This window comes from Meles meles, chromosome 1 (assembly GCF_922984935.1).
Source record: "Meles meles chromosome 1, mMelMel3.1 paternal haplotype, whole genome shotgun sequence".
Taxonomy (NCBI): Eukaryota; Metazoa; Chordata; class Mammalia; order Carnivora; family Mustelidae; genus Meles; species Meles meles.
Window position 1 is genome coordinate 119,947,425 of NC_060066.1, and position 27,384 is coordinate 119,974,808.

Consider the following 27,384-nt stretch of genomic DNA (forward strand, 5'->3'; position numbering starts at 1 on the left):
TACTGAGAATTCTCCTTCCTCTAAACCAGGGTCTGACACTAAAAAGAAACCCCCAAATGAAATTCTATGTAGGGTAGGGCAGGAAGCTCTGGAATTGGGGGATGGAGGCTCTCATTTAGGTTCTCTCGCTTCCTTGCATGACTTCCCTTCAGGCACTTTTCTCTTGGCTGCAGTGTGTTTCATCTTAAGAATGGGGGTACTGTATTAGATATCTTGAAGACTTGCTCTAACCTTACTAATTCTGATTTAGGTAGTGAGAAGAACAGGCATTTTCATATTCTACCATCACATGAACAACACACATTCCCCCACAACAATGGGAATCCTTTTAATTTCCCCACAACCACATCCCAGTCAATGAAAACCGAAATAGAAGTGGAACATCAAGGTGCTCCAAGGCCTTAGAAGTTGGCTATGAAATACAGGTGCTCCTATCCTGATCACCCACTAGGTGTCACTACGGATCCACAGATCCACAATCTGGAGCCCAGGAACTGGAAACCAGATGTGCACTGAGCAACGCATGTTTGTTTTCACTGAAAAGCGCTCAGTGTTAACTGGGACATATGTGCTTGTTCACAGAGGCACAAAACCATATTCTGCCAAAACAAGAGAACAACCTGGTGATGGATCCAGTTCCACTGGTCAGCTATGCCTATCAAAAATATCCCCTTATTTTGAAATATGAACTTATTTATATTTAGGGGAGGGGGAAAAACCCCTAAAACGTCAAACTATTCCCTTGTCTCATACGATTTGGTCTTCACATAGTGTAATTCCTGTTCAATTGTTAGTACTCAGGGGTTTAGTATTTAGATCACGTTTCTAAAAGGTTAGGTATTACTATAATACTTATGCTAATTTAGAAAATATTACTTTATTACACAAAATAAATGTCTTCTAAGTCAGAATTATCCACAGCTGCAGGTTCCCTAAAGATTTCTCTACATCTTAATACTGCTAGCCTAATTTAAGTGAAAGCTTAACTTGAATAGTTGTGGTCAGTACAGTTTAGCACTCTAGAACTCAGATGTTAAACCAATTCACACTGGCCTTTATCCAAATCACCTGAATTTATAAAGGCTCTCTGTATTCATGAAATGTTTATTCTCTTCCCTAACTATATTTTCTCTTATCAGTCATATAATTAAGTCTTAGAAACTGGGAGGGAACCTAAAAATCTAGTCTAGCTACCTCATTTAATTGATGAGAAAACTAGACCCTGAGAGGTTATATGACAGGTAGAAGATAAAGGAGGCAGCAGCAAAGCCTCCACCAGGACAAATACTCTTTCGACTACATCACAAAGCATTCACAAGCGAATTTACCTAAAACCTATCTATGGTTCCTAACAGGTGATGGAGACAGGCACCTCAACTGCCAATTCTAAACAAAAAAGTCTTCCATATAATCATGCACAAATAGCGGCAGGTTCCTTCCATAGCCACCCTTCTCTGGGATGGGAATGGCTGAAATTTTCCAAGGAAATGCTTATGGAAAATGAAGCTATCATTTTCCTGTTATACGTATCCTCACTTCCAGCTTTTCTAGTAAAAAGAAAAAAAAGCAAACACAAAATATGACAAAGAGACCTAAAAAGAGAATCCAATTAATTTCAAGACTAATGAGTAACCTCATCTCTAATTAAGATGCAGCAGTATCCTAATTAAAATCCCCTAGCCTTGACAGACTGTGAACTTGGCTGTAGTGTAGGGGAAAGGGTAGAAGAAAAGAGGTAAGTTCAATTATATAGCAACAGGATCTTACTGAAATGTGTGTAATTAAAGTCTCTACCTCTTAATGATATGCTGGACCTAATTATGGATTTGCTATTTACAGAGTTAATCTAATTCATTCTAACTTGGCAATACATGTACAGTACAGAAACGTGTAAGTAAAGCCTACCATTGCCCAACCTGGATGACTGGAATCCAAGTGAAACAGGAGTTCAGGGGGGTGCTTAGGTGAGTGGTGGACAGTAAATGACAATGGCCGTGGATGTTTGTGGACAGCCCTGGGAGTAAATGTTTGTATTGCCTAGCTAAGTATGCATATAGGAAAGAAGAACTTTCCTTTTAAAAAGTAAATACGTTTCTATCTGTAACAGGTTCTCTCACCACAAATCCAGTTCACAAAAAGGTGATAATAATCACCTTTAATCACCAAACGCATAATCATGAAAGGACTGCCCCAGAGAAGGAATCAAAGAATGTGTACAGTTGGCCCCTCTCATCCACAGAGAGTATGTTCCAAGGTCCCCAGTGCACCTTGCCTGAAACTATAGATGGTACCGAATCCTACATATACCCACATTTTTTCCTGTATATAAATATGTACATATACATATATATGTGTATGTATATATATACATAAAGTTCAGTGGATAAATGAGGCCCAATAAGAGATTAACAGTAATAATAGAACAATCACAACATACTACAAGTTACACGAATGTGGTCTCTCAAAATCTTGCTGTACTGTACTCACCTTTCTTCTTGTGATACTGGGATGACAGGATGTCCATGTGATGGTGGAGGATATAGGCATTGTGACATAACATTAGGCTACTACCGGCCTGACAATATGTCAAAAGGATCGTCTGCTTCTAGACCACAATTGACTGGGGGGTAACTGAAACCGCAGAAAGCAGATTCCCAGATAAGGGGGAACTGCTGTAACTTCCAATCAAATTTTTTTCTAACTTGTCATTTATAGATGCATCATCTCAGAAGAATGAGATGTTCCCCACTGTGTATCATTAAAAGTAAAAACTGGGAGAAAATTTAAATTAAAAACATTAAAAGTAAAAACTGGGGGGAAATTTCTAGAAGACATAAGATTAGGAGACACTGTGGGAAGAGTTTGAACAGAATGAATTCAAGCTTCCGAAAAATACTTAAAGAGCTAGAACTTTCCCTTAGCCTCCCAGCAGAGAAGTGCAGTTCTTAACCTGGGTTCCATACATGGGCTTGAGAGGGTCTATGAACCTCTTAGAATTACACATACAGTTCCTGTTTACAGAATGGAACTCTTCAAATCTATAGCTTTCATCTGAATCATAAAAGGGTCCAAGAACCAAGAAAGAGTAAGAGTTACTCCTTTTCTTAAGAAACAAAAATAAGGGGCACCTGGGTGGCTCAGTGGGTTAAAGCTTCTGCCTTCAGCTCAGATCATGATCCCAGGGTCCTGGGATGGAGCCCCGTGTCGGGCTCTCTGCTCAGCGGGGAGCCTGCTTCCCCCTCTCTCTCTCTGCCTGCCTCTCCCCCTACTTGTAACCTCTGTCAAATAAATAAATAAAATCTTAAAAAAAAAAAAATAATAAGACAACCACTGATGATCCTTAGCTATTTAATACACAGTAAAAACATAGCTTTCACAATCTTAAAAGACATTCAGAAGATGAATAATAAACATGTCAATGAACATTTGGCTAAGTTTGCAGTTTTACTGGTAACAAATACTTTTACTGGAAGCAAAAAGCAGGAAAGTACCTTTGGGAAAGTCTGAAGCAGTATTTAGTCCTTCCTGCCTAAACATAAAAGGCGAGGGGATTTTCTGATCTACCATGCTACAAATTTCTACAAGAACACACCTCTATGGAAATATAGTCCAAGCCTTTTGTCAAGAACACAGCATAAACTTGACATTATTTTTTAAATCTCAACTCTTTTTATTTTTTTTAAGTAAGCACTGGTATAGGTCTTTTTAAATGTTTCTTTTTCAAATGGCTTACAGAAAATGGCATCCTTCAGCTCTCTGTCCCCAAAATTTTCCTTCAAGAATCTGATCTGTGGAGTTTCTTTAAAAAAAAGATAATATACCTGGTCAGGTAGGTCAAAACAATCTGAAAAATAGAGGTGTCCCAGCGGGAAGCCTCAAGAGTTTTCAAATTCCTCAAAACTGCCACTCTACTATAGGCCAAGGAGGTTGGCTATCCAAAGGTATCACTTGTTGGTATTTCTGGATGGTGGAAGGTGCTGCCTACGATCACTGGTTGCCTCGCATCATTTCTTGGAGATAAACGGTATTCATGTGATAAGCTGCCATCCAGCTTGGATGCCTCTGAGCATTCCAGTAATATGACTGAGAAGCAGCAGCATAGTACTCCTGCCATGCCCTGTAGTACGCCCTCCAGTACTCCTCATAATCCTGATAGGCATCAGAAAAACTCGGATGGGTTTCCCTGTGGCAGTCATACCAACCATCATCCTGAGGTTCTGCCGGTGCACGATAGGAAGACCGCCTGGGAGGGTTTCTCCGGCTTTGCTTGGCTCTCTGGTTAGCCCCCTCTTTATGCCTGGCTTTTGTCTGGATTCCAGGTGATTCTTGATACTCTGCTGGATTAAGGGTGTCGTTTCCATTCAGAGGTTGTTCCAAAGAGATATGACCATCCACAGGAGTGGATTCCGAGTCTTTCAGCTGAGTATCTGAAGAGCCTTCCAAGTAGGACTTATTTCCTTTGCTCTGGGAAGAAGTCCTCGAGCTGTAAGAATCACTGTCACTCTCTGAGTCTCCAGACTGACTACTACTTGCCAGTATCGGCACTCTCTCCTCGGGAATTCTATTTCTTACAAAACCATTCTGAGGATTCACAGTCTGATCCCCAGGCCCCGTGTAATGCCTGATGATTTCCACAGGTTTCTCTAACCCCTCTTTAATATAGTGTTCATAATCCTCTACCAATTCTGTAAAAGTCAAAGAGTATGGCAGATGGATTTTAAAGGAAGACAGACAAGGAATTTTGGGCAGTGATGCAGGTAAAGCTTCTTTGACCTGGTGCTGATCGGTAGAGTTTTCAACAGAGATCTCAACAGAAGTCTTCGTATGCTCTTCCAATTGTATGCCACAGCCCACTTCTTTTGGTGACATTGCTCTTTCTATGACTCTACACTCTGAATGGCTTTTCACAGGAAGCTTCTGTTTAGTATTATTTTTTGATTTGACTACTAGTGAAGGTACAGAAGTATTTCTAGATGAAGCCATGTGGTTACCATGAGCTTTCTGAGTTTGAAAGGTTCTCTCCATTTTTTGGATCTGCTTTTTTAAGGGCTGCGTAGGTACACTTGCTAAGCCATACGTATGCATAGCTGCTTTAACCTCCACGTCCCAATCCAAACATTCTTCCATTAGACCAGAAGGAATGGGATCTACATAAAAGGAACAAAAGAATACTAAAATTTTGAGCTGTTCTAGACCAGCAATTTTTGAATGACTTCATAAAGCCTTCCATGGTCAATTAAGGTTAAGAAATAAAATATACTAATAGTATACTGAGAAGCTTAAGGAGTACATTATTTATGTAAGTATTTCAAAAGACCTAAATAATCCTTGCAGTAAAGTAAAGAAATATGCCCCCAAATATGCAAGACCCATCCCAAATCCACAAGCAACATTTCCCCATACCTCTCACTCAAAAAGAACTTGGGCTAGGAGTAAGGTTCAAATCTGCAACAATTCTCCAACTCCTCCCTTTTATCTCAGTAATGCTGACAGCAAAACAAGATATTAGAAAAGGGATTATGCTCCCCAAAGCTTGTCAGCTGGGAAATAGTAAAACTACAACTTCGCACCCAAGTAAATCCGCCACTCTATACTCCCAACAGGGAGAAATCACTGCCCCCCAACAGTGAAGAAAAATCTCTAGAAGGGAAAAAGTTAGATGACTGCAAAAAAGATCTATGGCCTCTATGGCACGTCTGAGTTTTTTTAAAAAATTGCCGGCTCCAGTTCTCTGAATTTCCTATTCCATCCAGGTGGGACAATTTGCTCCCACTTACATACTCTGACCTTCCCAAAGTGTGATCCATTTTCATCTTAGGCAGACAAAACATACAGAGCCCTGAGTTACAGAGGTCTTGCCAGTTTGTTGTTGCTGCTGGTTCTCACATGTATGTACCCACGACCTAATCCCTCAGATCAGGACTCTTCACCTGGGGCTCCTGAACGCTGGCTGAACAGACCCTCTGACTAGAGCTCTGACTCCCGCTAAGGTGATATCCCTTGCTTGCCTATACCTTTCAAACACACCAATTTCTTTCCCATTCCTACCACAGGTTACTTCATCTGAGCAGTCTACTGTCTTACAAGTTCCCACTCCAATATAAATCCTACACCACAAATATACTTTCTCATGATTTCAGGGCTCTACGAACACAAAAAAGATCCAAATAGGTCCTTTTCCAGTATCCAAAGGCAAATTTTCTTTTTATCACTAGATGCTATGATATTGAATCCTACACCAAAAGTCTTAACCCTCTTATACCAATTTTCAATTTATTTTTCCACATTATAATCATTTGACAGGTTACCAATAGACTTACACATAGAATTACATACTATAGTGTCCTAAAACTGACAGAGAACCTAAAGACCATTTCTAAACACAAGTACTTTCCAAACCAGAACACAAGTTTGGAGCAATTAAAGAAATTTGGAAAAAGATCACAGAATGAGTGATTACAAAGCCAGAACTCATTCCCAGACTTCTGCTTAATTTAGCTTTATAAAAACCACTAAAGGAGTTATATATAAATTAGTAAAATATTCCATGCTGTATTTATTCAATAACTATATCTGATATTCTACAAGATCATGTATGTTATATATGTTTATATATATATTTACACACACGTATGTCCACATACACATGTATATACACATAAACCCTGTAACACTGCATACCTTATCATATATAGCAAATAAACCACATTTCCACATGACAGTTTTTTAAAAATTTTCAAGAGACCATTAATAGTTTCAGACATGCAGTTTCCAAGGTGGAACTTAAAAAAATAAGCTTGACAAATGATGAACTAAAATCAAGAGAGAACCTTTCAGGGGTGCCTGGCTCAGTCAGAAGAGCATGCAACTCTTGATCTCAGGGTCTTGAGTTCGAGCCCCATGTTGGTGTGGCGATTACTCAATAATAAATAAATAGGGGCGCCTGGGTGGCTCAGTGGGTTAAGCCGCTGCCTTCAGCTCAGGTCATGATCTCAGGGTCCTGGGATCGAGTCCTGCATCGGGCTCTCTGCTCAGCAGGGGCCTGCTTCCCTCTCTCTCTCTGCCTGCCTCTCTATCTACTTGTGATCTCTCTCTGTCAAATAAATAAATAAAATCTTAAAAAAAAAAAGGGTCTCTTATGGTTTAAAAAATAATAATAATAATAAATAAACTTTTTAAAAAAGGAAAGAAAGAAAACACTTCAAAATTTTCAAAATAGCATTCAAAGATACTACTCCTTCTTCATAGTGATGAAGGAAAATATGGCAAGAATTACCTTTAGAGTGACAAAAGTAATAAAATATATGCCGTATTATATAAAAGGATAAAATGGAATTACAAGGTTACAAGCTAAACATGAAGCCAATACAGTAATAAAACATTTTTCATGTGCCAGGAATTAGCTTGCAATCTTCTCCCTGTTGCTTATGAGCTATAAGAACTTAGGCAAATTACTTTAACTTCTCAATGCCTTGATAGCCTCATTCACAAAAAGTCGGTAGTAACAGCACACCCTTCACAGGGCTGTGGTGAGAATTAAATGAATTAACATACTGAACGGAACCCAATATCCTAAGTACTCCATATCAGCTATTATTTTTATGCCTAAAACCAGTATGATTATTCTTTTGACGGCAAAATGAACAGACAAAATATACCTGGTAAAGGCAGAAGGTTGATGTTACATTTCTGGGCGATTTTCATCATCACGTTTTCTTCTTCTCCCCGACAACAGTAGGTCACTGTCAACCCCAAAGTACCTAAAGTGCAGAAGGAATGTTATGTAGTAGATCAGTTTCACGTAAGTGACGCTCCACCTGTCACATCTACAATTCTTCCTCCTCAAGAAAGCAGCCAAACTTTTTTTTTTTTTACCAAAACGGCCAGCTCTGCCAATCCGATGCATGTATGTCTCCCAATCCAATGGTACATCCAGATTTACAACCAGGTTCACCTTCTCAGCATCAATCCCACGTGAAGTCTTGAAGAAGAGAACAAGTGTCTGCATTAACTGCTACACTGGCATCAACACACATCCGACTGTTCTGATATAACCAACAGCTAAGTTAAGAACAGGAGGATGATCGGGGCAAAGGAAATTCATTTCTAATGACCAGTTTCAAGAATAAAGATGAAAATATAAAAGACTTTGAAGAAAGTAAATTCCCCAGCACTGGAAAGACAATTCCCTTCTGATATTCTTATCAGATACACCCACATAAAATAATAAATGAAACCTGTGCATCTGATAAAAGAGCCCAAGTCAAGATGGCTTAGTCACTCAAACTGAAAAGGCAATTTACCAAATCTGTGGAAATGAGGACTCTGCAATGAAACTGCTTCAGTTTGGCCATAGCATCAAGACGCTGATTCTGATTCATGTTGCCTAAAAACACCCCAAAAGAAAGTCATATAAGAATAAGCTAACACATATTCTATCAAATCCACAAAAAGCAGAAATTGTAACTACCAGTCTTAACACTTGAAAAATACACCAACCGAAGTTAATTCTCTCTCCTTATATGCAATTCTAGGTTAAGACCTAGTCAGAATCTTTTAAAATCTGGTTAGGCAGGCAACTTGAAATTCAAAAATTAATTTCAAATGGTGACTAGGTTATGCCTGCAGATATAACATTATATCTGCAAAGTTACATATGAAGTAGAATAATTCTTAGGAAAATAAAATTGCTATAATCAGCTGTTTATAAATTTAGTTTAGAAGTATGATCTATGGTCAAAATATTGTCCATTAGAGAACATTCTCCCCAATATCTCATGACACATAATGACTAGACAAGCTTAGGCTAACAGGTTAAAAACTAAGCTATCAATGAAAACACTAAAAAGGATCTCACTGATCAAAAATTCCTTTAAATCTTTCATTCTTATTAGGTCAGCAGTAATAATTTAGCTTTGTGTCAAAAATGAATCATCTTGGGCACCCAGCTGGCTCGGTGGGTAGAGCATAAAACTCTTGATCTCAGGGCTGTGAGTCTGAGCCCTACATTGGATATAGAAATTACTTAAGAATAAAACCTTAACAGGGCGCCTGAGTGGCTCAGTGGGTTAAAGCCTCTGCCTTCAGCTCAGGTCATGATCCCACGGTCCTGGGATCGAGCCCCGCACTGGGCTCTCTGCTCGGCTCTCTGCTCGGCCTCTCTGCCTATTCGTGATCTCTGTCTGTCAAATAAATAAATAAAAATCTTAAAAAAAAAAAAAAAAAAAAAAAGAATAAAATCTTAAGGGGTGCCTTGGTGGCTCAGTGAGTTAATAAGCCTCTGCCTTCGGTTCTGGTCATGATCCCAGGGTCCATGGGATTGAGCCCGCATCAGGCTCCCTGCTCAGCGGAAGCCTGCTTCCCCCCACCCCCTCTGCCTGCCTCTCCACCTACTTGTGATCTCTGTCAAATAAATAAATAAAATCTTAAAAAAAAAAATTCATCTTTGCCTTCCACAAGACCTTAAAGCAATTAATTCAGTAGCAGTTCTTTGCATTTTTACAATGATTATGGAAAAAAGCAATCTATTTTTCTCTGAAGATGACAAAGACAAACTTTATAAAATTATTAAGTTCTTCACGGACAATTCATCCCAATTTTCCAATTTCATATTATATATCAAGTCATTTCTTGAAGAACAAGAATACCACTATACCAAATCCCAATATAAAATTCACCTGGAACTTCCTTTATTCTGAAGACTCAGTGTAACCTCACATTCATAAGGCAACTCACGAAGTACTATTTCTTCCTCCTGACTTTGGACAGGCTTCAAATCAAAATACTAAACACAGATTAAAGTAAAAGCTGAACTTACCTGAAATGCACTCAGCAGGAAAGCCTTTAGAAGAAAGGATATCTGCCAAATGTTGTGCTCTATGAAAAGTAACATAGAGGGTTATAATTTTATAAATACAATCCTAACACCTTATATTTCACAAGTACCCCGGGTGACCCCTTAAGGTACATTACCTGCTGTGCAAATTAGAAAAGACTAAGGCTTGATTAAATGGAATTCTGCTGAACAGTTCCTGTAAATGCTGAGCCTTTTCCTCAAAAATCTTATGGGCCAACGGGTATGAATTGACAATTTTGTAATATTGCTTCAAACCTACGAAGAAGTCAAGAGTCTTCTATTAAAACAAACATATTTGCTATATCCTAATAGCAAATATGAAAGCAACAGCCCACTAGGCAAGGGAAAGATCCAGAATATCACAAACCAGGAATCTAAGTATCCAATACCTATACTCACCTATGAGACTTGGATCACTGGAATTTAGTCTTACAAAAGTGGGATCTCTCATGTACTTTGTCAAAGCATTAGCCAAAAATTCAGGGTAGGTAGCTGATACTGCCAACATCTGTTTACTGGCAGGCAAGGAAGAATAAATCCAGCTGTGAAACAGAAGAGAAATACACACCATGGAAATCAATCACAGTAACTACCACCTAGAAAAGCTAAAAAGAGACACTTCAGGACACCATTTTAATAGTCAAGCAAGTTATTTCTCTTACTTTATTTGCTCCTGGAAGCTGCCTTCTTCTAAAAGCTTATCTGCTTCATCAAGAATAAACAGACGTATGCTGCCTGGATTCAAGTAGTCAAGTTCTATCAGTTGTTTAATTCTGCCTAAATTCCAGAAAAAAGCATACTGAAATATTTAAGAGGCACTAAATGTGTGCAAATCTCAGCCAATATTGTTACCCTACTTACTCACAGGTTATACTGCTGACCTTCTTGACCCGACCCTCATCATTACGTATTTAAACACTGAACCACAAATCAGAAATTGAGTTCTGATCTTGGCTAAATCCATTATTTTTTTCTCACATTTCACCACCAGTAAGTATGATCATAACACTGTTCCCATCAAAAGACTTGAATGCTAAGACCCTGAATACTAAATTCTGATTTGAGTGATTCGTGAATGAATGATTAATAGAGAAGCAAAGAATCCCAAACCATGGCTTAGAAAGGCTTCATGAAAAACATTTCATTCCTCCTCTTCTCAGAAGCCAATTCTATATGTGTGCTTAAACATCCTTCAGAATGGAGATTTCTTAAGTTCTGTTGGTAATCCAGTCATGTGTCTGTATCTTACTGGTCTAAGCCTCTTCATTTATAATATTCAAAATAATTATCATATTTATTCAAGAGTCCCATATTCTTACCTTAATTGTATCACTTCTATGAAATGAAAAGTATTCGGTTCCTTAAAAGCCCCAGTTATGAACAGGGTGATATCTTACCAGGAGAGCCAACAGCAATATGACACTTTTTAAGTCTGGTTTTGTCTTGTGATAATGGAGTCCCTCCAATAAAGACATGACACTCTAAGCCTTCCATTTTTATTCCAATAGCTGTAATAACAGAATGTATCTGTACAGCAATTTCTCTTGTAGGAGCCAAGATCAAAATCTAAAAAAGCATAAAATATATATACCTTTAACAAGCCAGTGGAAGATTGGCACATTCATACTACAGCGAGCTATTTTTCATTTAAACGATCATTTTAAATGATGGGTTTTTATAGACAAGGGAAGCTATTCCATTCATTCACTTATGTGTTCATTCAACAAATATTAAACAAAAACCTACTTTACGTACTAAGCAACATGTAAGTTGCTGTAGAGTCAATGGTCAACAATAGACAGTCCGGGGTGCTGGGTGGCTCAGTCAGTTAAGTGCCTGCCCTGGACTCAAGTCATGATCTCAGGGTCCTGGGATCAAGCCCCACATCAGGCTCCCTGCTCAGTGGGAAGTCTGCTTCTCCCTCTCCCTCTGCCTCCTCCCCATGGCTCATGCTCTCTCTCTCTCTCTCAAATAAATGAATAATATCTTTAAAACAAGAAATAATACACACGGGGCGCCTGGGTGGCTCAGTGGATTGGGCCGCTGCCTTCGGCTCGGGTCATGATCTCGGGGTCCTCGGATGGAGCCCCGCGTCGGGCTCTCTGCTCTGCGGGGAGCCTGCTTCCTCCTCTCTCTCTGCCTGCCTCCTCCTCTCTCTCTGCCTGCCTCTCTGCCTACTTGTGATCTCTCTCTCTCTGTCAAATAAATAAATAAAATCTTTAAAAAAAAAAAAAAAAAAGATTCTCTTTCCTGGAAATCATAGTAGGCATCTCATTTCTCCTTTAAAAAAAAAAAAAAAAAGAAATAATACACAGTCCTTGTTCTCATGGCACTTTCATTCTGTGTAAGAAGATACACAATAAACAAACATACATAAATTATGACATACAATGAAAAGTGCTATTAAAAAAATCAAACAGGGAAAAGAGAGAAGTGACAAGGAAGGAAAAGAGTTATTTTAAATGGGGCAATCTAGGAAGGCCACTAAGAGAGTAACATTTGAGCAGAGACCTAAATGTACACCACAGACTAGAGCTATCTATGTGACACCTGGGGAACCAAGAAGAGAACACAGCAAATGTAAAGGCCTTATGACAGTAATGTTCTTAGTGTACTAGAAGAACAGCAGGGAGGCCATGTCACTGGACCAAATCAGGGTCAGATATCTAGGTCCATGAAAAAGGAGCCTTGAGACTCAGAGTGAGAACTCTGCAATGTAACTATCAACCAAAGGTAAAATTACAAGTTCTCAGCTACGGGAAGAAAAAAGTTCCTTTAAAAACAAAACAAAAAAAACAAAACTAGAGTAAAATATGCCAAAACAGTTAACAGCAGTTTCTTTCTGGGTAGGTAAGAGTATGTGCTGTTTCTTGGTACTTCTTTCTTTTCTGAATTTTCCAATTTTCAAAAATGAATATGTATTACTTTGAGAACACAAAGATCTGACAAATTTGGTTTATGGAACTTATTCAGCGTTTTGGCATTTCACCTACTGCCAAATTGTCAGAAGCCAAAATCTCGAATACGTCTCAAATTCACAAGTAGAATAGCTTAGGTCCTTGGGAAGCAGAAGGATTTCCTATGTGCATAACCCAGAATTTGGTGGTTATAAGACTCAAAAGCTTTGAATATGGATGTACTGGCATACTATTTATACATAACATGGGCAAAGCCAAACTTTGTTGAAGAGACGAACCCCAAACCTAAATCTCTTATTAATTTGGGTAAGGCCATCTTTAGATCTACTCCAAGGGAACCTAGAAGATGGGAGATCAATAGGACAGAAGCTCTAAGAATCACCCGCAGTTACCAGCAATAGCCAGAGCACCATGTTACCATCAGTCACACCAAATACTAAATCCTACAATTGAGTCAGCAAGTAAAAGAATAAAGAACTACCTGTAATTTCAGGTCATGAAAAAATTGACACCCATGGCAGACTTAATCTACTTAAGATGCAGTAACAGGAACTTCCAAACTTCTAACGCTAATGACGAATCCTTGGTCACCATCCACACCACCAAGCCACTCAACGGTTTTAATGTCTACTTTACTTCTATACTCTTCATATGACTTAACTGAATCATTCATCAAATTCATCTCTTCTGTCTCTCAGGAGCTACTGGTACTGCATCCAACCTGTGATAAGATCCACATAACATACCCTCCTCTGGGTTCTCAGAGCTACACTCACCTGGGTACTTAGGTTTTCAAGAACAAGCGAGTCCAAAGCAATAGTAGAGAACACACAGGTTTTCCCAGTGCCAGATTTGGCTTGAACAATTAAATCTGAGGAAGAAAAACAAATGAGTAAACCAATAAATAAATAAAGTGTATTTATACATATATACATCTATATGCACATATATACATATACATGCACGTATATCACTTGCCAGTACTGACTAAAAAAAGCTTAGATACCAACATGAAATCAAAGAACCAGAAGGGTCTCCAAGGAGGACCCAGATGGCACCTTCGTTTTTAATTCAAAAAAGCATGAGGTCATATCCAGAAACATGCCTCTTCCCTGAACCTCTACCGTTCATCTTCTGGAACTGAGAGCCACCGGTCACCGTGCAAAGGGCTGTAACCACCTTCCAAAAGAACACCGCGCCTCTGTTTTACAAGTGAGGAAACTTGAGGAAAGTGAGGCTCGAAGGCGCTTAGCGCCTGGCCATAGGCACAGGCCTGCACCTGCGCCCGCCCTGGGGCTCCTCCCGGACCCTCCCGGCGGGAGTACAGCTCCCGCCCTCACCAAGCCCGCAGCGTCCCAGAGGGATGGCCTTGAGCTGCACCGGCGAGGGCCGCTCGAAGCCAGCCGCGCGCAGCCCCTCCAGCACCGGCCGCGACAGCAGCAGTGACTCGAAGTCGGCCGGCTCCGCCAGCAGCACGTCCCCCGTGCGGGTCCGTGGACCGCTGACGTCGTGAGCCGTCCGCAGGCCCCGCACCGGCCCGGGGACTGGCTCCGAGGCCGCGAGCTGTGAGGCCACACGCTCCGCGGGCATAGCTGCCTCCACCGTCGCTAAGGCCGCTGGGGCTTCAAACGCCGCCGCCATGCTCGCCGCGCCTCCGGATCTCGCGATACTTGAGGCGAGGGAGGAAGCCTAAGAGCGAGAAGAGGAAAAACTTTATTGGCAGTCCTCCCGAGGAGACACGGACACACTTGGCCTGGGAGATGGGTGAAGGGACGGAAGCCGGAGGCTTAGGAAGTCTCGGAAACAGCGACAACGACAAAATATGTGGCCGGAGGAAGGCGGGAAGAGGGAGGAAAGGAAGAAGGAGGCTACCGGGATGCGCCCGCGGGCGGCCTGCAGAGGGCGCCGCGCGCTCACGGTGGGGGCGCCGCCCCGCCTCCCGGGCCTCCGCGGGAGGTCCAGCCAGCCCCGCGCCCCGCCCCGCCACCCTCACAATGCGGGCTTTGTGATGCGCGTGGGGCGTCACGCTCCCCGCCTCCGGGCCGCAGGGGAGGGCGCGGCTGCCCGGCCTGTCTCCGCCCGCCCGGAGCTCCGAGCACAGCCATACCGGACTACCCGTTGTCCGGTCCGAGTCTGTCCCGGTATCGCTTCACTCATCTCCGTCGCCAGCCCCAGCACCTGGCGCACGGAGCTCCCATATCGTCCGCTGAACTGCAGCCAGGCCCGACTCACACCTCCCAAGGCCCTAGCTCGGCCTCAGACCGCTCTCTGAACTTACATGTGTACATCCGTCTGCCTTCTCAGCCGCGCCCCTCGGAAGTCTGATGGACATTCCAAATCTATCAGGTCATCTGGGCGCTGCTGCTGTCCCTGGCGCTATGTACCACCATCGCAAGGGTGACAACTGACAGTCTTTGCCACTTTCCCTTGCTTTAGGTCTCTGCTTAAATATCGTCTTTTCCAAAGAGGTCGTTTCTGACCTATTATTTTTTAATACTATGTTAAACTAAATTGAATTAGCCAGCCTATGGTACATCATTAGTTTCAGATACAGAGTTCAGTAATTCATCGGTTGCACAGAACAGGCAGCGCTCATCACATCACCTGCCCTGCTTAATGCATTTCACCCAGTTACCTTAATCCCCACCTACCTCCCCTCCAGGAACCCCAGTTTGTTTTCTGTAGCTAAGAGTCTCTCATGGTTTGTCTCCCTCTTTGTTTTCTTCCCATTTAGCTTTCAATCCCTTCCCCTATGATCCTCTGCACTGTTTCTTATATTCCACATATGAGTGAAACCATATAATTGTCTTTCTCTGATTGACTTATTTCGCTCAGCATAATACCCTCCAGTTCCATCCATACAGATGTATTTTAATTCCAGTAGCGTTAACAGTGTTATATTAGTATCAGGTGTACGATACAGGGATTCAACCATTCTGTACATTACTCAGTGCTCACCATGAGAAGAGTACTCTTTAATGCCCATCACCTATCTCACCCCTACCTATTATTATCATCTAACCTAGTTCCCCTATCTCCTCCACTACCCCCACCTTTTCTACCACTCTCTGTTCCCTTGTTCTGCTTTATTTTTCTTCATGGTATTTACCACTACCTGAGATTCTGTTTATTGTCTTTCTCCCCCCACTCTATGAGGACAGGGACATCTCTGGTTCTCTTCCGTATTCCTAATGGGAAACACACACACACACACACACACACACACACACACACACACAGATCTGAAACATAGTAAGTGCTCAACATTGAATAAACAAGCTCCTGTGACCAAGTCTTAGTCATAATTTCAAATTTAACTATTTCTGGACCTAATCTTATTCACAATTCCGAACCAGATATCCAAAGATATTCTTTTTCTTTTGTCCTTATATCATCATTCTGATCATTATCTCTCTCCCTATTTTCACACATGTGCACATACCCAGATTCCAAATGACTGGGCAGGGGGAGCGTGCTTTGGCAAAGTAATCCCATTTGAAAGAGGTCCCAATGATATATTTTGCTAAGAAATTTAGAAACACTGAGAAAATGTCAACTGTCCATGTGAAGGGGTGGGGGCTGTTGGGAGAGGGCACTGAATTTTCCAGGCTTTCTCGTAGTACCCCCTCCTCTCATTTACCTAACCCCCACATCGCACACCTGGGAATTATTCTAGACTCCACCATGTAGCATCCCTCTCCTTTTCTAACAATGACCTGAGGGCAGGTAATTTGGCCTCCACATATTTTATTCATTCCTCTGTCCAGTCTCCATGGCGTATGTCCTATTTTAAGCCCCTTTATCATCCTAGCTGTTGAAACAACCTCCTGAATGGTCCCTCAGACGTGTTTGTGCTCTCTCCCAGCCACTCAGCCCATAGGTGCTGGAGTAATCCTTCTTAAGGGCATATCTTAGGTTGTTTGGGTCCAGCTTCAGATCCTGTTCCTTTTTTATTTCCCACACCCCCACTTCACAGTACAATAACTCCAGTCTTGCTCTCCCCATGTTCTATTTACTTATTTGTGCGTCTATTCCTCACTAGGAGCATCTCAAGCATGGAAATTTTGTCACTTTGTGCTCGCCAGCCCAGCACAGGCCCTTGGTGGGCATAATAAACAGAGGCTTGCTCAAAAGTCTCCGCAGAGTCTCCATGCACGTAGCAGTAGTTCTGTAGAATTCTGTAGAATTCGTGCCCGTCACTGATGAAGCAGCCAGCTCTCATCCCCAAAGAAACAAAAAGACTGCTCTTCCAGAGAAGAACATTTCCAGTTTTATAGGCATTCTGTGATTGTGTCTGTTGTTTATGATGTCTCACAGACACAAATATTGCAGTAATGTTACGAGGAATAAATTGTATTGCTCCAGCTAAAAACACAAATCAATAAAATGTTTTCCTCAGTAGCGAAAAATGTTAATAATGTTGTTGACTGTAACTTTTTGTGCCATAAAGGTAAAACCCAAACGTAAGAGACCATTTAATAACTGGGGAAGTTGTGAGGGTAACATACACAGTAAGGAGTTGGACTGTTGCTGTGTGCCTCCTGGCCTTCCCCAGGGTAAGATCTCACTGGGACCCAGCCTTTTCTTATGCTCTTCCGTCTACCTGGAAAGGCTTTCCTCCCCTCTATACTTGAGAGCTAGAGAAGGGAAGGATTTCTGTGCAACGAAAAGCAAGTAAATCCTTGACTTGGGATGCATGCTGAGGATTACCTAATGTTCCCATACATCATTTCCCAGTGGAGGTTTCTGTACCAGAGGGAAACAATGGAGACAGAAGCACACCCTGAGTGTTGAGGATCCATGGGGGAAACGTAGAAAGGAAAAGCACCACCATTTTTATAGCAACTTCTTCTCATTTGACCTTCAAAGCAACAAAGGGTAGGCAATGTTAGTTGCATTCAACCCCCAAACATCTCGTATTCTTTCTTTTGACAGACATTTTCTGAACACTGAGTATGAATCAGCCACTTGAGAGTGAGACAGAAATGGGACAAAATAAACAGAGCCTTGCCCTCAAGGAGAGAAACATACATGCAAACAGGGGGTGCCCATCAAGGAGGAAATATGCAAGTAGCCCGAGGTGGTGTAAAATCACATGTAATCCTGACATTTTTCAGGGCCTTAATTCAAGTGTGACTGTCATGTGGGAAAGAGTGAGAACTTCTAAGAAATTAAGGAAAATGGCTTTTGGTCTTCAGAGAGCAATGGCTTTCTTCTTTATGCCCTCCTCATCTCCACCCCAAATGAAAGTGTCTGAAAGCGTGCATTGAACCATGGGGGAAACTCCATGCACGGATCGCTCCCTACCTAATCCCTGGGGTCTAGTACTTCTACCAAAAAGGCATCACCAGGAGGCAAAACTCAAGTCTTATGAAGCACTGGGGGCTCATTTTCTGAGCCAATGCTGAAGGATAGATAAGGAGTTCATCAGGTAGAGGGGGTGGAAGGAGAGCTCACCAAGCAGACGAGTCAGAGAGATATTCTGGGCAAAGGGAACAGTTTGTGCAAAGGCGTGGAAGCCTGAGAAACCATAAGAGTTTAGGGAAGCCACGAGCTTTAGTGCGAACGGAGGCAAGTGTGGCAGCAGGTACCAGGAAATGAGCCTGCCGAGTTATATTGGTCCCACATTACGGAGGACCTTGTCTGCGACCATAAGGATGATCAAATGAGCGTGCTGTGCTCTCCTGGTGCATGGGGGTAGGGAGGTCTGTTATGTAACAAGAGAAATAGGGTTGGAAATGTGGATAGGGCTCGATTCATGGCAAAGCTGAGGGGTTTGGGTTTTAACTTGCAGGCCTCAGAGCATCGTCTAAATTTGGGATCTAATTGGAGGCAGATGACTGCAGGGCCCACAGCACACACTATTTCTCACACCTGACGGCTCCTGGCTGTTTTAGATGTTGGCACACTGCTTTCCGAGTGTCAGGGCTGACCTGCATGCTGTTTATCCAGCAAACTGACTCGTCACACCTTTCCTCGCTCTCTCTCCCAGACAAGGGGGACCTTGCCTCCTGCGTTCCTCAGTTTGTCTGCTCAGTGCACTGGCGCCATCAATAAACTTCCGTTACTCAAAGTTTATCAAGGCACAATATCTGGCTGTCTGGACGGAATTTACTGTTTCATGATCTGCTCAGTCCTGTGTGGTTATCTCCCAACAGGGAGGTTAACTATATTTACACGTGCCCCTTGGCTGAGGGGGTGACCCTATGTTCAGTACCTTTGCAGAGAGGAATTAGGAGGTGGGGAAGCAGCCAAGACCTAGCCCCCCCCCCCCCCATTGCACCCTGCGTAGCCACATCCCTCCCTGGGCATTAGCCTCGCAGGATTTTGGGGAAAGAACCCCAGGTCTTCCTCCCCCTCTCCAGACCTGACTCCCCTCTGTGCAAGGCTCATGTTGATTAATTGGCCCTTTTACTACCACGGCCTCAGTCTTTAGGGGAGAGGGTATCACGTTTGCTCTTCTCCTTGTGAGAATGGGGGCCCCATTCATTCTTGTCAAGGCAACATAATAAATAATCTGCCCCTGTTGGCAGGGAGTTTATTAGAGACTGATGGGACATGTAACAATAACTGGGGGGCTGTGATTTATTAGGTAGGGAGGTTCGCGGCGTCTCCAAAGACCGGGAATGTGGAATTTAATTGATAAAGCGGCTGTCAGCAGCAATGAGATGCACTCAACAGAATATGCATTTGAGGGATTCTCTCTGGAGCTGTCAGGAAGGGCTTCTGCTAATCATATTCAGCTCCTGCGGATGGTGGTGTCTGTCTGCTGGCTATGCGCGTGAGAGACAAATGGCAGGGAGGGGGGCTCGGAAAGGGGCCTGGGGAGGGAGGCACCTGTCAGTTGCCCAGCCCAATGGAAGAATGTGACACAAATGAGCAAACGGAAACAGGATTCCCATCACCGTCCTCGAGGACTCCCTTTCCAGAAAGGCCTTTGTCTCTCTCCTGTGAGCTGCTCAGGAAGCAAGAGGTGCTGAGCACCTGCTTCCTGGAAAAAAGGGGAAATGAAAGGGTGAAGTGGCAAGAAGAGAGCTTTGTTCTGAACTCTAAACTCCCTGTGCCCCGAGGTTTCTGCCCCAGAGACCCCTCCCTTGCTCTCCAGTCACTGACCCTCAGATACACAACACACACACACCGCCATGCCCCACAGTCACCCAGCTGCCCCCACGCTGGTTATCACGCAGCTTGCCTCCAACCCCTGGTTCGGGTGGCAGCACCTCCTGTCACTGTCGCTTTCACATCAAGATCAGAGCCTCAGAAACTCGGACGGAGAGACTCACTTTTTGTTGTGATTGTCTCCCGGCTCTGGGGCCCCCAGGATCCAGGCTGAGAACCTGGAAGGAAATGCCTGTGGTGTGCCCCGTTTCCTGACAAGAAGGGGGGGGGAGTGACAGCACAGATGATGGCACAGCTCTATCCTCGGGCAGCCGTGAGCCTTCCCAAGGCAGCTCTCCTCGAATTCTCTCAGCCCCCGTCCCTCCGGCTGTTGCTCAGCCTCAAACAAGGCCGTGGAAGGCCCGAGAGGGGCTCTCTCAGGCTAGGCTGCTTCCCTTCTTTGATCCTCGTGCATCTATTCTTAGGTCCCAGGAGACTGGCCTGCCTCCTTGTTCCCTTCAGGGAGAGAAGGGGAGGGGGAGGCCAGAGCCAGGGAAAAAGTAATTGTCACTGTCTAATCTGAGCCTCGGTGGTGACACGGAGGGACCCCGGCGCAGAATGGAGACAGCAACTGGTTTGATTAAATCAAACCTCTCCCGCAACCTCGTTAAATTAAACTGACAGGCCGAGAGCAGCGCGGGAGGGCAGAGGGATCATCGCCTCCGGTGGGGGTGGAGGAGGCCCGGAGGCGAGGTTGGGAAGAAGATCAAATGGTGGCGGGAGCAGCAGCCTGCCCTTTCCCTTACTTGCTGACTGCAGATAGGAGATGAGATTTACGAATGTGCGATGCTTAAGGACCCATCGGAGCACAGGCTGTGAGGCTGACACAGGGGCAGACAGCTGCCTCCCCGTAGCCCCTGCAAACTCCCTTGGCAGTGGGCCTCACATTTGCAATGGTGCTCTTGACATTTCAAAGGGCCTCTACACAGCTAACCTTTACAACAGGCAGGGAGCAGAGGGATTACTGGCCCCCACTTTGCGGTTAGAGAAACTGAGGCATGGAGCCTACCAGAGTCAGCAGAAATGGGCAGCAGGGCCTGCCCGAGACCCCAGGTCTCCTGCCTGCGGCTTCTGGCCCACATCGCCTCCGACATTATGCCATATGGCAGAATTTCCCAGGATTTAGTCCCCGGACTGCCATTTCTTCTCCCACCCACCAGAGAAATGTAAAAGCCACACGGCTTGCTTTGTGGGCCGTCGGCAAAATGCCAGTTCCCATTTGGCTTGGTGCAGCCCCCCTGCAAAGCACACAGCCAGCTTCCAAAGGTCACGAGGCCATTCTGTCACGCTCACGTCACCCACCCACACGCCCAAGCCCTTCCAAGCCATTTCCACTTTGCCTAATTATAATTCAGGGCAGAGGGGTAAGCCGAAGAGAGACTGTTAGCCACACCAGCCAGAGCAATCATAGGAGGATAACACCGATACCCTGCTGGCTTCCTCACCTGTCACCCAGTTCCTCACCTGCCAAAGCTAATTTTCCACTCACCGGTGGGTGAGAGCTCATTTCAGAGTGTCTGAGTCACACACACACACACACACACACACACGCATACACACATGCTCGTACACACACACAGCTACACACTGCCATTGTGAACAGAGCGCTGCATCACCCACGATGCCCTTGTCCCCACCTCGGGCGCACGCCAACAATTTCTTCATTGACATCTCCAGCCCTCCCCATCTCTGTTTCCGTAGGGAGGACACCAGGACTGGATGCTAGTAAGGGCGGTGCACACCGATTGCCAGAGGGCACTGCAGGACCAGCCTCCTCCAGGGCACACTCCTCACACACCAGTTCATGATCAAATCCTGCCACGGGACGACAGGAACAGGAGAAAGGGGAGAGAGGAACAGACTTCCAGCCACCACGAAGGATGCTGGGTGAGAGTGGGCATGAGGTGGTAACGTTTGCTTGATGAGGACATTTGGTTTCACCGTGAACATCACCCGTGGGGGTAGCATGTGTTACATGTCCCACTGGATGCTCTTTCTCTGTGGATACCACAGGATTCTGATCACTGCTCTTGACCTGAGAAAGATAGGAAATGGCAGGTGGACATGTAGGTCGAAGGTACTTAGATAAATGTCACCTGCCTCTGAAACTCATCTCTGGTGTCACTGACCACACCCAAAACCAACATCTCCAATCCATCTGAACTCCTCTTAGGCAAGGAGTTGGATTCCTCTAGAAACACCTGCCCAAGTGAGGGGAGGGGAAGGTCACCTTGCCTGGGAGGCAGGGAGGAAAGACCACCGGGTCCAGGCTCCTATGTTTGTTCTGCCATTAGCGACCTGGGGGATCTAGGGAAATCGCTTAGCATTTCTGACCTGCCTAAGCCATAAGCTTGGGCAGGAAACACAGACTTTGTTTTAAAGACTAAAGTTTTAAAAATTTAAAGACCACAGAGGCGAAAAGTGAGACCCAGAGAGGTTGAATTACTTGTCTGAGGCCCTGCAGAGGCAGTGGAGTGACCGAGTGAGTGTGGGTTCTGGAGTGGGAGCCAGAGCCTTTGTGTGACTGGAGGGGAGTTCTGGCTCATCTCCCTTCCTCATCTGCAGAATGGAGGCAGCAGGAGCCCCTGCCTCTGAGGGTTTGGGAAGAACAGATGAGCACCTGATACAGGGAAAGCCTTCCGTAAATGTTAGCGGGCGCTATTTTTAGAGACAGACCGGAGGTTCAGACCCACACGTCTTGACATTTGGTCTCTCCATGAGGTCACAATCCCCTGATTCTCTAGAAGGTCCTCTTCCACTCCAAAATTCTATGACTCCAAGTCCGAAAGATGAAAATACAAGTCAGTTCCAAAACCCTCCAGGCAGACACACAATAGACCTTTTAGGGACTTCATCATTCACTCTCCAGTGCTTGGGTTACTTCCTACGGGTGATGATTCATGGGAAATAATCACAGCAAAGAAAACCTGTCCAAAGTTGGGGGGGGCAGTGAAAACCCAAACCCCTTTGTGCGGTCAGTGCCTCTTCTTTAAAATGCATCTTCATTTGTGAAGTGATGACAAGGGTCTCTTGGCCTCATTGCCATTCCACTCTGGAATTCAAAGCTTTCTCTAGATGTAGACTGCTACTGCCGGGAGCCAGTGGCCCCCCGCCCCATCCCCACAAAACCCCACGGAGAGGGTCCTGCCTCTCTGGTCAGGCAGAAGCCTTCCTAGCAGCAGCTGTCACCCCGGCCCCAGCTGCCCTCTGGGTCCCCAGAGATACCACAGAGCTGACATTTGATGGGGCTCGCACGGTTCTCTAGGTCGCCGCAGAAGACCGGAAAATGCTTAGGAACCAGCCTGCTGGAAGTAAATCACGCAGCAAGCCAACCCTGAGACGTGACCTCTTTTTCTTCTGGCCCCATAGCCTCAGGAGGAGAAGCAGGTAGCCTTCTTTCTGGCTTGCTAACAAGTCTCTCCCTGGCAGGCGGCCGACTCCTGGTTTTTGCTCACAGCTACCTGAAGCTGGCTGGGGTGGTAAGTAGCCTGTAATGAAATGAGCGCTCACTCTGAGTGGCAGGCCACTGGAGGGAAGGTGACAGAGAAGCCGGCGCTGGGCCTCCAGGAGTTGGCGGTGGCAGAATGTCCCCAGAAGAGTGCTGAGAACGAGTCCCTCTCCTTGTCCGCGCAATGTGCCTCCACCAGCATAAGCATTTCCCTTAGCCATGCCCATACATTCTTCAAGTGTTCTTCGCAGTTGAAAAATATTTGCTCGTCCACTAAATGTTTGCAAAATGGAACTATTTGCTTCCCTAGTAGCAATGAGGCCATTGCTTAGGCACCATTAGCACAAGACCCATAGTTGCCAATAATGCCAAAATAGGGCTCGGTAGCCGCCCGCATTTGGATTGGTCTCAATTATGGTTCATTATTTGGATGAGTCTGATTTTGCACTAGTCGACTCCCTCGAGTTGTTCAAGAGAGAAGGCCCATTCACACCTGGAGTTTTCCCAAAGTACTACACTGCTATTTCTTGCTCCAACACCTTCCTTCCGTGCCCCTCGAAGAGGTTTCAGCACCTGCAAGACCGATGGCCTGGTCTTGCAGGCAGGCGACTCAATGGAGAAGCTAAGGCTAAGGTTGGTACCTAGGCTGGCACTATGTGAATCGATGGTGGGGTTTGTGGACAGGTTGGGAAGGGCGGGCTCCAGGGCTCGCTCTCTCAGTGGCTCTAGTCATCTCTGGTAACCCATCCTAGGACACATCCCTCCTGTTTTCGCCAGAGTAAGTAGTGGAAAGAGGAACCGGAAGACTTTGTTCCACCACCATACAGACCAGTCTCTACAGGCCTCAGTTGCTCTGTCTATAAGTGGGGAGAATGACACCCCGTGTTTGAAGACATGAAAGCTAAGGAATTTTTTTTTTTCACAACTAGACTCTTCGATTCCTCCAGCCAGTCAAAATATCTTTCAATTGAAATCCAAAGTGAACCTTTCCTCCAGAACCTAGAGCCCTCCTAACATATAGGCTACTTGGGCCCTCTGTTGTCCCGCCTGGAATTGGGATTGCATGAGACAGAGGAGCCCAGCACCCTGTCTAAGGTGGACAGAAGACTAAAGCTAGGAGTTAGATTCTTTCGAGAACAGCCAGGCCTCCCTCCAGCCTCCTCCCCACCATCCTGATGCGTTCTGTTCACACGCAGATGCACAGTCTCTGCTCAGCACCTCCGGGCCTGCCTGCCAGGCAAGGTCCTCTGCCTGGGGAGAGCAGAGGTCCCACAGTGCTATCTGAACACATTCCAACAGCACGCGTTTATCTCCAGGGTCAGCCTTTCCTGTTGATGCTTTGGAGGTGTGGGGGGATCAGGGAGGGGGTTTGGGTGAGGGCTGTCGGCAGGTCCAGGGTGTGGAGGCAGGAGGGCAGCGGGGATACGGAACCCACTCTGAGGAGGGGTATGTTATGATGGGGTTTCCAGACTGTGTGTGGCCCCATATGTCTTTCCTCACCTCCATATGAGCTCCTTGGTTCCTCCGCTGCCAGGAAAGATGGGCACTGCCTCACCCAGAGATGCCCCTTACAGAGCTTGCTGAGACGCGGTGGGTGGGGACCTCCAGGTGGGAGCCACAGGATGCGGAGCCAGAACAGCAGGGTTTCCATTGTTTCATTTAGGATGTGAGTTCTGTTGGGACACAACTAGTTCTGCCTCTCCCTTTGAGCTCAGTCACTGGTGCCAGGACCTCCAGGCTTTGGCAGCGGGACAGAGGAGGCCACCCGCCCTGACTAGGCTGGGCGAACCCGGTGAATTTGACACCCTTAAGACACTGGTTTCCAGGAGCTGCACTCTCCCTCAGGAAAAGCACCCACCCCACCGATCCCACCAGCAGGGGGCAAATGCCGAGCTGCCTTTCTGAGGGTTCCATCCCAGCTCTGGATGGCTTTGAGAAAGTATATATTCACAGCCAATCTCAGACCTTTGACATATTCTTTAATTTTCTTTTTTTTGGAATATTCTTTAATTTTCAAATGAGATAATCTCTCCCTCCCTCCAGGCTGGGTTCCGGGGTGCAGGAGAGAGGAGGTGGAACTATTTGATTCTTCTTCAGCAAAAATGAATCATGTCCCCCATCCCCCATCCTCAGCCAAGTAATATTTACCCATGTTTATATAACTATGGCAACAAGCTTTATCCTCTACCACTTATACCTTTAAAAAAAAGAATGAAAAAAAAAAAAAAGAAAAATGTAAGCAGCAGTCCTTTTTCCTGCTCCTGCCTCCTACTCTGCCCCAAGGACAGAACTATCTCTTCAGAAGCAAGGTAAGAGACACACCCTCACACCCTCATGCAACACCGGCCTTCTCAGGGCAAGTTTGCAATGGCCCAATGTCATGAAAGGACTTAAGTGTCCACCAGCCATTTTCGTCCAAAACCCTGTGGGAACCACACAGTACTAGTATCTCTGACTTGTCTGAAGCCTCTCTTTGGAGCCCTGCACTGGGATCATGGTCATCAATTTTTTTTCTCTTGCCATCTCCTTGCCTTTAAAGGTAGATGGATTTTTGCAGCCATCAAAAGAAATGAAATCTTGCCATTTGCGACGACGTGGATGGAACTAGAGGGTATTATACTGAGCGAAATAAGTCAATCAGAGAAAGACAATTATCATATGATCTCCCTGATAGGAGGAATTTGAGAGGCAATGTGGGGGGTTTGGAGGGTAGGGAAGGAAAAATGAAACAAGATGGGATCGGGAGGAAGACACACCATAAGAGACTCAATCTCACAAAACAAACTGAAGATTGCTGGGAAATGGGGGGATACGGAGAGGGTAGCTGGGTTATGGACATTGGGGAGGGTATGTGCTATGGTGAGTGCTGTGAAGTGTGTAAGCCTGATGATTCACAGACCTGTATCCCTGGGGCTAATAATACATTATAATACATTATATGTATTTTATATATATATATACACATTATAATACATTATATGTTATATCCTAATGAAAATATAAATATAATATAATATAAAAATATAAAAAATATATAAAAACATAAAATATAAAAATATATATAAATATAAAAATGTAATTTTTTTAAGTAGATGGATTTCATAATGTATATAACTGTCATGTCACTATGTCATACACCTGAAACTAGCATATGTCAACTATACTTCAGTTAAAATGTATAGGGGCACCTGGGTGGCTCAGTGGGTTAAGCCTCTGCCTTTGGCTTAGGTCATGGTCTCAGGGTCCTGGGATCGAGCCCTGCATCAGGCTCTCTGCTCAGCAGGGAGCCTGCTTCCCTCCCTCTCTCTGCCTGCTGCTCTGCCTACTTGTGATCTCGCTGTCAAATAAATAAATAAAATCCCTTAAAGTATATACATCTATATATATACACATATATACATCTAGATGTATTTACATCTAGATGTATATATGTGTATATAGATGTGTATATATGTGTGTGTATATATGTACGTATACATACACATATATACATATACACACGTACATATATATGTATATATACACATATGTGTATATATGCATATGATATATATATACACATATATATCTATATAGATATGTATGTGGATGTATGTATGTGTATATATGTATATACATATACACATACATATATACGTATATATACACAAACACATGTGTATATACATATATGTGTACGTGTATATGTATATACATATATACACATATATCTATATATAGATATATATATCTATCAATCTATCTATATATCTATATCTATATATGTAGATATGCATGTATATGTATGTATTTTAAGGGATTTTATTATATATATATATTTAAAGTGGATGGACTACAGTCTGGCTTTGCTAACAATATATTCTTCATCTCTGAGATGGATTCCTCTTGTCCTGACTACATCACAGATCATTGTCAAAGCAGAGTTTCATAAGGAGTAGAAAAGTATTAGGCTCACAGAGGTTGAACTGCACGCAAGGGAAGCTGGGGCCCCTAAAAAGCAAGCA

General features: G+C 44.2%; 1 protein-coding gene across 1 annotated transcript; it reads right to left on the reverse strand.

The window, feature by feature from the left end:
* Window positions 1-3,331: 3,331 nt before the first annotated feature.
* Window positions 3,332-14,518, reverse strand: DDX20 (DEAD-box helicase 20). Its single transcript, XM_045979293.1, has 11 exons — window positions 14,115-14,518; window positions 13,551-13,645; window positions 11,254-11,422; window positions 10,519-10,633; window positions 10,256-10,398; window positions 9,973-10,111; window positions 9,818-9,876; window positions 8,304-8,386; window positions 7,876-7,981; window positions 7,659-7,760; window positions 3,332-5,147 (listed from the first exon to the last, which is right to left on the reverse strand). The coding sequence occupies exons 1-11, from the start codon at window positions 14,413-14,415 to the stop codon at window positions 3,988-3,990; spliced, it is 2,472 nt and encodes an 823-aa protein (XP_045835249.1). The 5' UTR covers window positions 14,416-14,518; the 3' UTR covers window positions 3,332-3,987.
* Window positions 14,519-27,384: the final 12,866 nt, after the last annotated feature.